Below are 12,541 nucleotides of genomic sequence, written 5' to 3' on the forward strand. Positions count from 1 at the left end.
TTTTTTCATGTTAAACGGCCTGAGTAAACTCTTATTTATCCACCATATTTGACGTGTACAAATTTATCTGATGGGCCCAGCTACAATGTAACCTATCACGTTCAAGTAAAATCAACTATTTTAATTGGCTGATGCGCATTTTGAGACAGTGAAGAAGAAAACAAATTGGGTGGGGCCTACTTTTACCCCTTTTTCGTAATATCCAATTGGTAGTTAGTCTTGTCCTATGGCTGCAACTCCCCTAGGGACTTGGGGGAGCCAGCCGCACCAATGTATCGGAGGAAACACCGTCCAGCTGGTAACCGAAGTCAGCTTGCAAAGACAGAAAATAAATCCCGGCAAAACCCTCCCCTAACCCGGATGACGCTGGGTCAATTGTGCGCCAGCTCATGGCTCATGCCTTAGACCGCTACGCCACTTGTGAGGCCGGATAAACTGTGTCTAATGTTCGCAAGTATGGCCCCAGTTTGCTAGATGAGTGAAAAGTAAAGTGCCTGCTTCACAGACATAACAAATAGTATCAAGTTGGTATAGGAATGTAGATAATTTTATTTACTTATCAGTATTACAAAATGCATTCACATTTGCTTAGTGTTTTTAAATGCAGCAAAACGTCACTGCTGGAATTTCTCTTCATATGATGAAATATTCAGTATAGTGTTATAGTCATACCTTCCTTCATTTTTGAAAAATGTTACATTCAGCATACCTTCATTTTGATCACCTCAAAAATAGCATTTTGTCAATGAAAGTTATCAGTCCTTTTGTTTAAACTGTTAAGGTGAGGACATATCATAATAATGGCTGGAACAGAGAGAATGGAATGGCATCAATCACATGGAAACCATGTGTTTGATGTTTTGGATACCATTCCACTCATAGGTTTTGACATGTACTGTATGGGGCATTTCCCAATGTATGTCAGAGGCAATAGGCAAGTTTAATCACATACAAGCTTATAAACTCTTGTAATATTCATAATACTGTACATTCAGTACACTGGTGCAGATCCTTCTTATGCATACGAACACAGAATTATAAATGATTTAGTATTCTATGTATAGGAATACCATATAAATGTAGATTACTGACACTGCAGTAATCTGTGTGTCACAGGGGAGTTTGGGGTGGCTCAGAAACGTCCGTTGGTGAGGGTAAGAACAAACCGGGGAACCCGGAAGAATGAGGGTACAATCGAGGAGAGCCAGGAAAGATATGGGACCTGGGTCAGGAGGAATTTAAGGGAGGTGTAGTCAGTCACACTGCGGCCTGAAAAAAAAGAGGAAGTAATATGTAAAAGATTAAGACAGTGTGTTGTGAAGGCCTATGTACAGTTCTGCATGCAAATAGATATCTTTTGAGGGGGATATACACACTACAATAGCTAGGTTTCCATCCAATTGGCGACAGATTTTCATGTGAATATTGTAAAATATGAACATTTCCCCACTAGAGGTGTTGCCAACAAACTGACTTGTTGCAGATAAAAGGCTGTGCATGATGATAGAGAGCAAATAAGTTTCAATGCACTGAATAAAAGACAAGTTAAATGGGTTTCCATTGCATTTAACTCTAACGATGGTTTTGCCACAAAAACTGTTGCAATAAATAGCAAACTTGCCCAATCTGGTTTTGGCACATGCTCTCTAGACCAGAGTTGGCTGATTAAGTGGACAGACATATAATGGGATATGGCTTAAGAGCAATATAATTGTATATGATAATTGTCAGCCAAGCACCGATCATCATGTCACCAGCATTCAAATAATAGCCTACCCTCGATATTTAGCCGATTGGAAATGTGCATGGTCACCGTTCACTTAACTAAAATGAGTGATGGGAGTGATAATTTACCGTCAACATCTTGTATTCCGTATCGCCTAGACAGGTCACAGGTCATCAACACTTTTCCTGACAGTGACATCAGGTTTTTATCTTCAAATCATAAAGAGAATGCAAAACACAAATGAAGCTTTGGAATGACAAATCTACAAATCGAAACAGTAAAGGTGAAAGCCCAGATCTAAAACAATGTAATCTTCAAATGATAGTCAGTCTGTTTTGTTAAAGGGGCCGTGCTGTCAAAAAAAGTGATTTTCCTGTGTTTATGTGTTTACATATAGAGTTGAAGTCGGAAGTTTACATACACCATAGCCAAATACATTTAAACTCAGTTTTTCACAATTTCTGACATTTAATCCTAGTAACAATTCCCTGTCTTAGGTCAGTTAGGATTACCACTTTATTTTAAGAATGTGAAATGTCAGAATTATAGTAGAGAGAAGTATTTATTTCAGCTTTTATTTCTTCCATCACATTCCCAGTGGGTCAGAAGTTTACATATACTCAATTAGTATTTGGTAGCATTGCCTTTAAATTGTTTAACTTTGGTCAAACGTTTTGGGTAGCCTTCCACAAGCTTCCCACAATAAGTTTGGTGAATTTTGGCCCATTCCTCCTGACAGAGCTGGTGTAACTTAGTCAGGTTTGTAGACCTCCTTGCTCACACACACTTTTTCAGTTCTGCCCACAGATTTTCTATGGGATTGAGGTCAGGGCTTTGTGATGGTCACTACAATACCTTGACTTTGTTGTCCTTAACCCATTTCGCCACAACTTTGGAAGTATGCTTGGGGTCATTGTATATTTGGAAGACCCATTTGTGACCAAGCGTCAACTTCCTGACTGATGTCTTGAGAAGCACCACCACAACGCACCACCACCACAGCACCGGCGTTTCGGGTTATGTCAATATAGGACTCGTTTTACTGTGGATGTAGATACTTTTGTACCTGTTTCCTCCAGCATCTTCACAACGTCCTTTGCTGTTGTTCTGGGATTGATTTGCACTTTTCGCACCAAAGTACGTTAATCTCTAAGAGACAGAACGCATCTCCTTCCAGAGCGGTATGACGGTTGCGTGGCCCCATGGTGTTTATACTTACGTACTATTGTTTGTACAGATGAACTTGGTACTTTCAGGCGTTTGGAAATTGCTCTCAAGGATGAACCAGACTTGTGGAGGTCTACAATTTTTTTTCTGAGGTCTTTGCTGATTTCTTTTGATTTTCCAATGATGTCGAGCAAAGAGGCACTGAGTTGGAAGGTAGGCCTTGATATACATCCACAGGTACACCTCCAATTGACTCAAATGATGTCAATTAGCCTATCAGAAGCCATGACATCATTTTCTGGAATTTTCAAAGCTGTTTAAAGACACTAAGTTGACTGTGCATGTAAACTTCTGACCCACTGGAATTGTGATACAGTGAATTATAAGTGAAATAATCCGTCTGTAAACAATTGTTGGAAAAATGACTTGTGTCATGCACAGAGTAGATGTCCTAACCGACTTGCCAAAACTATAGTTCGTTAACAAGAAATTTGTGGAGTGGTTGAAAAACGAGTTTTAATTTAACCTAAGTGTATGTAAATTTCCGACTTCAACTGTATACATACTGTATGTATGTATGTATGTACAGTGCCTTGCGAAAGTATTCGGCCCCCTTGAACTTTGCGACCTTTTGCCACATTTCAGGCTTCAAACATAAAGATATAAAACTGTATTGTTTTGTGAAGAATCAACAACAATCATGAAGTGGAACGACATTTATTGGATATTTCAAACTTGAACAAATCAAAAACTTAAAAATTGGGCGTGCAAAATTATTCAGCCCCCTTAAGTTAATACTTTGTAGCGCCACCTTTTGCTGCGATTACAGCTGTAAGTAGCTTGGGGTATGTCTCTATCAGTTTTGCACATCGAGAGACTGACATTTTTTCCCATTCCTCCTTGCAAAACAGCTCGAGCTCAGTGAGGTTGGATGGAGAGCATTTGTGAACAGCAGTTTTCAGTTCTTTCCACAGATTCTCGATTGGATTCAGGTCTGGACTTTGACTTGGCCATTCTAACACCTGGATATGTTTATTTTTGAACCATTCCATTGTAGATTTTGCTTTATGTTTTGGATCATTGTCTTGTTGGAAGACATCTCCATCCCAGTCTCAGGTCTTTTGCAGACTCCATCAGGTTTTCTTCCAGAATGGTCCTGTATTTGGCTCCATCCATCTTCCCATCAATTTTAACCATCTTCCCTGTCCCTGCTGAAGAAAAGCAGGCCCAAACCATGATGCTGCCACCACCATGTTTGACAGTGGGGATGGTGTGTTCAGGGTGATGAGCTGTGTTGCTTTTACGCCAAACATAATGTTTTGCATTGTTGCCAAAAAGTTCAATTTTGGTTTCATCTGACCAGAGCACCTTCTTCCACATGTTTGGTGTGTCTCCCAGGTGGCTTCTGGCAAACTTTAAACAACACTTTTTATGGATATCTTTAAGAAATGGCTTTCTTCTTGCCACTCTTCCATAAAGGCCAGATTTGTGCAATATACGACTGATTGTTGTCCTATGGACAGAGTCTCCCACCTCAGCTGTAGATCTCTGCAGTTCATCCAGAGTGATGGGCCTCTTGGCTGCATCTCTGATCAGTCTTCTCCTTGTATGAGCTGAAAGTTTAGAGGGACGGCCAGGTCTTGGTAGATTTGCAGTGGTCTGATACTCCTTCCATTTCAATATTATCGCTTGCACAGTGCTCCTTGGGATGTTTAAAGCTTGGGAAATCTTTTTGTATCCAAATCCGGCTTTAAACTTCTTCACAACAGTATCTCGGACATGCCTGGTGTGTTCCTTGTTCTTCATGATGCTCTCTGCGCTTTTAATGGACCTCTGAGACTATCACAGTGCAGGTGCATTTATACGGAGACTTGATTACACACAGGTGGATTGTATTTATCATCATTAGTCATTTAGGTCAACATTGGATCATTCAGAGATCCTCACTGAACTTCTGGAGAGAGTTTGCTGCACTGAAAGTAAAGGGGCTGAATAATTTTGCACGCCCAATTTTTCAGTTTTTGATTTGTTAAAAAAGTTTGAAATATCCAATAAATGTCGTTCCACTTCATGATTATGTCCCACTTGTTGTTGATTCTTCACAAAACAATACAGTTTTATATCTTTATGTTTGAAGCATGAAATGAGGCAAAAGGTCGCAAAGTTCAAGGGGGCCGAATACTTTCGCAAGGCACTGTATGTATGTATGTATGAATGTATGTATCCACACTATGAGTTTGCAATAATACTGTCAAATTGTGAAAATTATGGTTTTGTGTAGCTCAGTTGGTTGTGGGTTCAATGCCCATGGGGGACCAGTATCAAAACGTATGCACTCACTACTGTAAGTCGCTGTGGATAAGCATGACTGCTGAAATGTTTACACTTTTAGTGTAAGAGCTGTATGAAAAAAAAGACCGCCTGAAATTTCAGCTTGTTTGGCTGAGTGGGGTTTTTGGACGTCACGGTATAAGTTAATAGACCAATAACAAAGAGAGTTTGCCATCCTCCCTGGCAATAAAATCAATTTCTCAGGTTACACAACCCTCCCATTAGGCTCATCCAATTAGACCCCTCTCTCAGGCCACTCCCAGACAGTCATAGCTAAATTATTGCTTGAGAAATTGTATTTTGCTTAGAAGCTACTTTTGTTTACCCCCCCCATTTTAATATAAATGTGGCTTTATTATCAACTGTGGAAATGTAATGCTGCGTGGTCATGTACATGCTGTAGCATAATGTACCTTTCGCCAGCTCAACAATGCACTTCCCACTCAGCTCTGTGGTTTCTCCATTGGCAAAGAAGGCTCTGAACTGAGAGAAACAGGGAGTTATGTCATTTGCACAAACTCAATACAGTAAGAGAGCATAAGAACTAGTAAAGCCTATGAAAATGTATAATTTGGAAAATAATCTGGTGCATAAGCCGCACAGCCTTATTTTCAGGTTACTGAATTTGGAGAAAACTGCATCAGTCTCTCAAACCACCCATACAGAATGGCAATACTCTAATCAAGGCATAAAATGAACACCTGCCACCAGCCAAATGCAGGTAGATTTAAGTATTGGCAGGTAAGAATATCTATTTCACCAGCCATGTTGGCGGTTGGTCAATGTGGACCAAAAAGTAAATTTTAGGCCCTGTCTAATGGTTTATCATATACCTTAGGATCAACGTCCGGTGTAGCATCCTTCTCAATGACGAGTTGAGACACCAACTCTGTCTGAACTGCTCCCGGCCACAGGCTGACAGAGGCTACTCCCCTGCTTCTCAGCTCAACTGCTGTGTCCGCAGCTAGCCTGTCACACTGGAGAGGATATGGATTAGAGTATCAGAGCTGAGATCAAATAAAGCATCAAAATGCACAGCAACACATGAACTTGAACTTAAAGAGGGAGTGATGTGTTCCAAGATCTGCGTTACTTTGGATGACCACAGTTATTTAAACTAAACATAGGACATGTCATTGAGGCGAGCAGATAATTAACAATTAGGAGCACAGAGATGGCAGAACTCACCGCAGCCTTACCAACCCCATATGACACGTTGAAGAGATACCTCAACCCTCCCATGGAAGAGATGACCACAATCAAGCCCCTGCCCTGTGCCACCATCATCCGTGAAGCATACACTGAGCAGAAATAGTGTCCCCTGACGGATAATAAAAGGGAAAGTGTCAAAACGTACAGATAAGTAGACAACAGTGCTTTGGTTATCTGCTACTGACTTGTGAGTATAAGGTGGAGTTGACTGTCAGGAGCTGAAAGTTGTCTGCCCATCAGAACATACGAGACTGAAACACGGCAATTAGGGTGCAGTTCAAAGCAAGACCTTACTAAACAAATGAGAGAGTACCTAAGGCCACTGTTGTTCATGGAATCCCATACGGTTGGATCGGTTTCCCAGAACTTCTTCCCCATGTTAGTGAAAATGGCCTGAAATAACATTACAAATCATCATCATCGTCATTAGTCATAAAAACTTTTTACACTTTTTTTTGATAAGTGATTGAAATTCCCTCTCCATTCGCTGATGTCACGTCAATCAACCGGTGTCGTTTTTTCAAACCCTGTCAATAACTTATTGCCATGTAGTCTATTGACAGTTTTCCCTGCAACGATGTCACTGACCTGTACACCAGCATAGGCGTTGTTCACTAGGATGTCCAGTCTGCCATTCTGCTCACGTTGGATTTGATCAAATAGATATTTGAGGTCTTCATCACTTGAAGAATCACATACAACTGGCACACAGTTCCCACCCCTCTCCGTCACCTGCCATTGAGATTGGAGAAGGAAAGTGGTGGTCACTATGTCTTCTAATTGTCTCTCTGACCCCCCCCCCCCACCTTCCTCACAGGACCTCCATTAAGCTTTCATGTTTTTAGGGACATTTAGTACACATGAAAGTATGAATGTTCACCTGAGCAGCAGTTTCCTTCAGGGTCTTCTCCTGGCGGCCAGTGATGTAGACGGTAGCTCCCGCCTCTGACAGCTGCAGGGCAATGCCTCTTCCAATGCCACGAGAGGCACCTGTCACCAAACACACCCAGCCTGAGAGGGCCATTAGCTGATGAGGGGGGAAAAAGGGAAGGGAATTAAAATGGATGGTGAATTTAAGTTGTGATGTTTGAAACTTTTGCAAACAGCATACATTCATCTTGCCTGGGCCTACACTGTAGGAAAATACGGTTAAAAAAATATGGAGATATAGCGCCACCTTTTGACAAGTATAGTGGGTAACGACGTCATTCTGGACCTCAGTATGATAACGTATTATGGACCTCAGTTTGATACCGTGTTTGGTTACACTTAATGTTACATTATGACAAGAGCATAATTTGGTAAACCAGCGATTGAGCGAGAAAGACCAAAACACGCTTAACATATCGCCTTAATTAACTAAGGTTTGGTCGGTTAACGTTACCAAACAAGAAAAATAACACTCTTTTACTGCCCTTTATATAACAAAAAAAAAAACGTAGCAGCATTTTTCAATCACGTCCTAAAATAATCCTGTACTATTGTTGTTTTACCTCTTATCAGTTTCAAACCGTTGGCGTAAACAGTTGCTTGAGATTCCTCTTGTATCGCCAGTCGATAATATGGTGGAGTGTATGTACATGGCCAAGTATACGCACTGATAGGGAAATCAGCCCATGTAACCGTGCCTCAACTACCGTAATGTTCATAATATGAGCACATAGATTCAATTGTACTGTACAATAAAAGTGCGTCCAACCCAACCTTAAGAGAAGAGAAATGGTAGACCTAAGTTACACAAAAACATAAATATAATCATAAACGGCAAAGATCGTCCTTATGTTTTGGAGAAATTTGATCTTTGTGGGGAACTCAAATTACCTGTGAAACTACATCAATATTTCTATCTTAGGCTAACTTTGTGTTATATGTCCACACCACACACCCAGGGGTAGTGGGGAAATGTCATAAACATAAATATTGGCACCCTGTTCTGAGAACAAATTATACCTGTCCTCATGGTCTGCCTGTTGGAATGTAAAATGCATTTTTTTTATGTTGGTTGTCTCATCTGCACAACAGTGGTAGGCCTGATCAGCCCCGCTTCACATCGACAGGGCTGTTGTGGAGTGGGTCAAGATTTTCAAGTTCCTTGATGTCCACATCACCAACAAACTATCATGGTCCAAACACACTAAGACAGTCGTTAAGAGGGCACGACAACCCCTTTTCCCCCTCAGGAGACTGAAAAGATTTGGCATGGGTCCCCCGATCCTCAAAAAGTTCTACAGCTGCACCATCGAGAGCATCCTGACCGGTTGCATCACCGCCTGGTATGGCAACTGCTTGGCATCCGACCGTAAGGCGCTACAGATGATAGTGCGTACGGTCCAGTACATCACTGGGTCTTCCCGCCATCCAGGACCTAGGCGGACTAGGCGGTGTCAGATGAAGGCCCAAAAAATTGTCAAAGACTCCAGGCACCAAAGTCATTGACTGTTCTCTCAGCTACCGCACGGTAAGCGGGCCCGGAGCACCAAGTCTAGTTCGAAAAGACCTTAACAGCTTCTACCCCCAAGCCATAAGACTGCTGAACAATTAATCAAATGTCCACCCAGACTACTTACATCGTTTTTAACTCCTGCTACTCACGGTTTATTATCAATGCGTGGTCACTTTACCCCTACCTACATGTACAAATTACCTCAACTAACCTGTACCCCCGCACATTGACTCTGTACCAGTACACCCTGTATATAGACTCGTTATTGTTATTTAATTTTTTAATTTTTACTTTAGTTTATTTAGTAAATATTTTCTTTACTCTTTCTTGAACTGCATTGTTGGTTAAGGGCTTGTAAGTAAGCATTTCACGGTACAGTGCACCTGTTGTATTCAGCCCATGTGACAAATTAAATGTTATTTGATTTGATTTCTCGCCCCTCTCATTGCATACCTAGTGGGAAAAACCTGGTTGAAAAGACATCAGTATGATGTCCAATTCTGGTCGCTAACTGGTTGAAAAAGTATATTTTTCTGACAACCATATGACCAGTCGGCAAAACCTGGTTGAAAGACGTATTTTTCTGACATCTTATTCTAGTCTTATTTTAGTCTGCTTTTTACTGACCAGAATATTACGTATTTTTCTGACCGCCATACAACCAGTTGGTCATAATTGTGACCTCTATCTGACCAGCTGGTCATAATTCTGACCACTATATTATGTGTTATATTATGTAGCCTACTGGTCATAGTTAAGACCTCTGATACCCTGATGAAGACAGCTTGGCTGTCGAAACGTTGGTGTTACATTTTTGCATCTGAGCTCCTAGAGTGTGCGGCTCTCCTTTATTTTCATAGTTAAGACCTCATCATAACCTGGTAATGACCACCTGACTACAGCTTATTACCTACACACTTAGAAAAAAGGATTACAAAAGGGTTCTTCAGCTGTCGTATAGAATAACCTTTTTTGGTTCCACAAAGAACCCTTTTGGTTTCCATGTAGAACCCTCTGTGGAAAGGGTCCTACATAGAACACAAAAGGGTTCTACCTGAAACCAAAAGAGTTCTACCTGGATCCAAACTGGGTCTTCAAAGGGTTCGCCTATGGGGACAGCCAAATAACCCTTTTAGGTCCTAGATAGCACCTTTTTTTCTAAGAGTGTACTGTAAAAGTTTTGCTGAGGATAAAGTTGGATATTGAAAACTTTTTTCATTACATTTCTATTTGTTTCCATAGTTACCAACTAAAGTTAATCTGCATCATATTCTTACATTTAAAATATATCAAGCAATGGCAAAAACAAATCTACATCACAATTTTTCAATCAGGGACAACGATTGACATCTGCCTCTGATTGAGAACCATACCAGGCCAAACACAAAAATCCCAAATCATAGAAAAAAGAACATAGACAACCCACCCAACTCACGCCCTGACCATACTAAAACAAAGTCATAACAAAAGAACTAAGGTCAGAACGTGACAATAAATACTGGAGGCTGAGACGGGAGGGGTCAGGAGACACTGTGCCCCATCCGATGATACCCCTGGACAGGGCCAAACAGGAAGGATATAACCCCACCCACTTTGCCAAAGCACAGCCCCCACCCCCTAGAGGGATATCTTCAACCACCAACTTTATTTATTTATTTAAATTTTACTCCTTTTTCTCCCCAATTTCGTAGCTACTATATTGTCTCATCGCTACAACCCCCGTACGGGCTCGGGAGAGACGAAGATTGAAAGTCATGTGTCCTCCGATACACAACCCAACCAAGCAGCACTGCTTCTTAACACAGCGCGCATCCAACCCGGAGGCCAGCCGCACCAACGTGTCAGGGGAAACACCGTGCACCTGGCAACCTTGGTTAGCGTGCACTGCGCCCGGCCCACCACAGGAGTCGCTGGTGCACGATGAGACAAGGATATCCCTACAGGCCAAACCCTCCCTAACCCGGACGACGCTAGGCCAATTGTGCGTCGCCCCACGGACCTCCCGGTCGCGGCCGGTTACGACAGAGCCTGGGCGCGAACCCAGGGTCTCTGTTGGCACAGCTGGCGCTGCGACACCCGGGAGGCCCCCACTTAAGAATCTAATCTATTCAACCACCAGTTTACCATCCTGAGACAAGGGCGAGTATAGCCTACAAACATCTCCGCCACGGCACAACCCAAGGGGGAGGCGCCAACCCAGACAGGAAGATTGACATCAGTGACTCAACCCACTCAAGTGATGCACCCCTCCTAGGGACGGCATGAAAGAGCACCAGTAAGCCAGTGACTCAGCCCCTGTAATAGAGTTAGAGGCAGAGATTCCCAGTGGAAAGAGGGGAACCGGCCAGGCAGAGACAGCAAGGGCGGTTCATTGCTCCAGAGCCTTTCCGTTCACCTTCACACTCCTGGGCCAGACTACACTCAATCATATGACCCACAGAAGAGATGAGTCTTCAGTAAAGACTTAAAGGTTGAGACCGAGTTTGCGTCTCTCACATGGGTAGGCAGACCATTCCATAAAAATGGAGCTCTATAGGAGAAAGCCCTGCCTCCAGCTGTTTGCTTATAAATTCTAGGGACAATTAGGAGGCCTGCGTCTTGTGACTGTAGCGTACGTGTAGGTATGTACGGCAGGACCAAATCAGAGAGATAGGTAGGAGCAAGCCCATGTAATGCTTTGTAGGTTAGCAGTAAAACCTTGAAATCAGCCCTTGCCTTGACAGGAAGCCAGTGTAGGGAGGCTAGCACTGGAGTAATATGATCCATTTTTGGGGTTCTAGTCAGGATTCTAGCAGCCGTATTTAACACTAACTGAAGTTTATTTAGTGCTTTATCCGGGTAGCCGGAAAGTAGAGCATTGCAGTAGTCTAACCTAGAAGTAACAAAAGCATGGATTAATTTTTCTGCATCATTTTTGGACAGAAAGTGTCCGATTTTTGCAATGTTAAGTAGATGGAAAAAAGCTGTCCTTGAAGCAGTCATGATATGTTCATCAAAAGAGAGATTAGGGTCCAGAGTAACGCCGAGGTCCTTCACAGTTTTATTTGAGACGACTGTATATCCATTGAGATTAGTTGTCAGATTCAACAGAAGATCTCTTTGTTTCTTGGGACCTAGAACAAGCATCTCTGTTTTGTCCGAGTTTAAAAGTAGAAAAGTAGGCTTCACCATGTTTCATTGAAATGTACAGCTGTGTGTCATCCGCATAGCAGTGAAAGTTGACATTATGTTTTCGAATGACATCCCCAAGAGGTAAAATATATAGTGAAAACAATAGTGATCCTAAAACGGAACCTTGAGGAACACCGACATTTACAGTTGATTTGTCAGAGGACAAACCATTCACAGAGACAAACTGATATCTTTCCGACAGATAAGATCTAAACCAGGCCAGAACTTGTCCGTGTAGACCAATTTGGGTTTCCAATCTCTCCAAAAGAATGTGGTGATCGATGGTATCAAAAGCAGCACTAAGGTCAAGGAGCACAAGGACAGATGCAGAGCCACGGTCTGATGCCATTAAAAGGTAATTTACCACCTTCACAAGTGCAGTCTCAGTGCTAAGATGGGGTCTAAAACCAAACTGAAGCATTTCATATACATTGTTTGTCTTCAGGAAGGCAGTGAGTTGCTGCGCAACAGCCTTTTCTAAAAAAATTGAG

At 42.1% G+C, this 12,541-nt stretch overlaps 1 protein-coding gene across 1 annotated transcript; it reads right to left on the bottom strand.

Annotated features, from left to right (window-relative positions):
- Window positions 1-520: 520 nt before the first annotated feature.
- Window positions 521-8,083, bottom strand: dhrs1 (dehydrogenase/reductase (SDR family) member 1). Its single transcript, XM_021589020.2, has 9 exons — window positions 7,930-8,083; window positions 7,317-7,463; window positions 7,025-7,168; window positions 6,750-6,829; window positions 6,413-6,545; window positions 6,058-6,201; window positions 5,638-5,707; window positions 1,855-1,935; window positions 521-1,269 (listed from the first exon to the last, which is right to left on the bottom strand). The coding sequence occupies exons 2-9, from the start codon at window positions 7,458-7,460 to the stop codon at window positions 1,133-1,135; spliced, it is 933 nt and encodes a 310-aa protein (XP_021444695.1). The 5' UTR covers window positions 7,461-7,463; window positions 7,930-8,083; the 3' UTR covers window positions 521-1,132.
- Window positions 8,084-12,541: the final 4,458 nt, after the last annotated feature.

The sequence above is a fragment of the Oncorhynchus mykiss genome, chromosome 28, assembly GCF_013265735.2.
Source record: "Oncorhynchus mykiss isolate Arlee chromosome 28, USDA_OmykA_1.1, whole genome shotgun sequence".
NCBI lineage: Eukaryota > Metazoa > Chordata > Actinopteri > Salmoniformes > Salmonidae > Oncorhynchus > Oncorhynchus mykiss.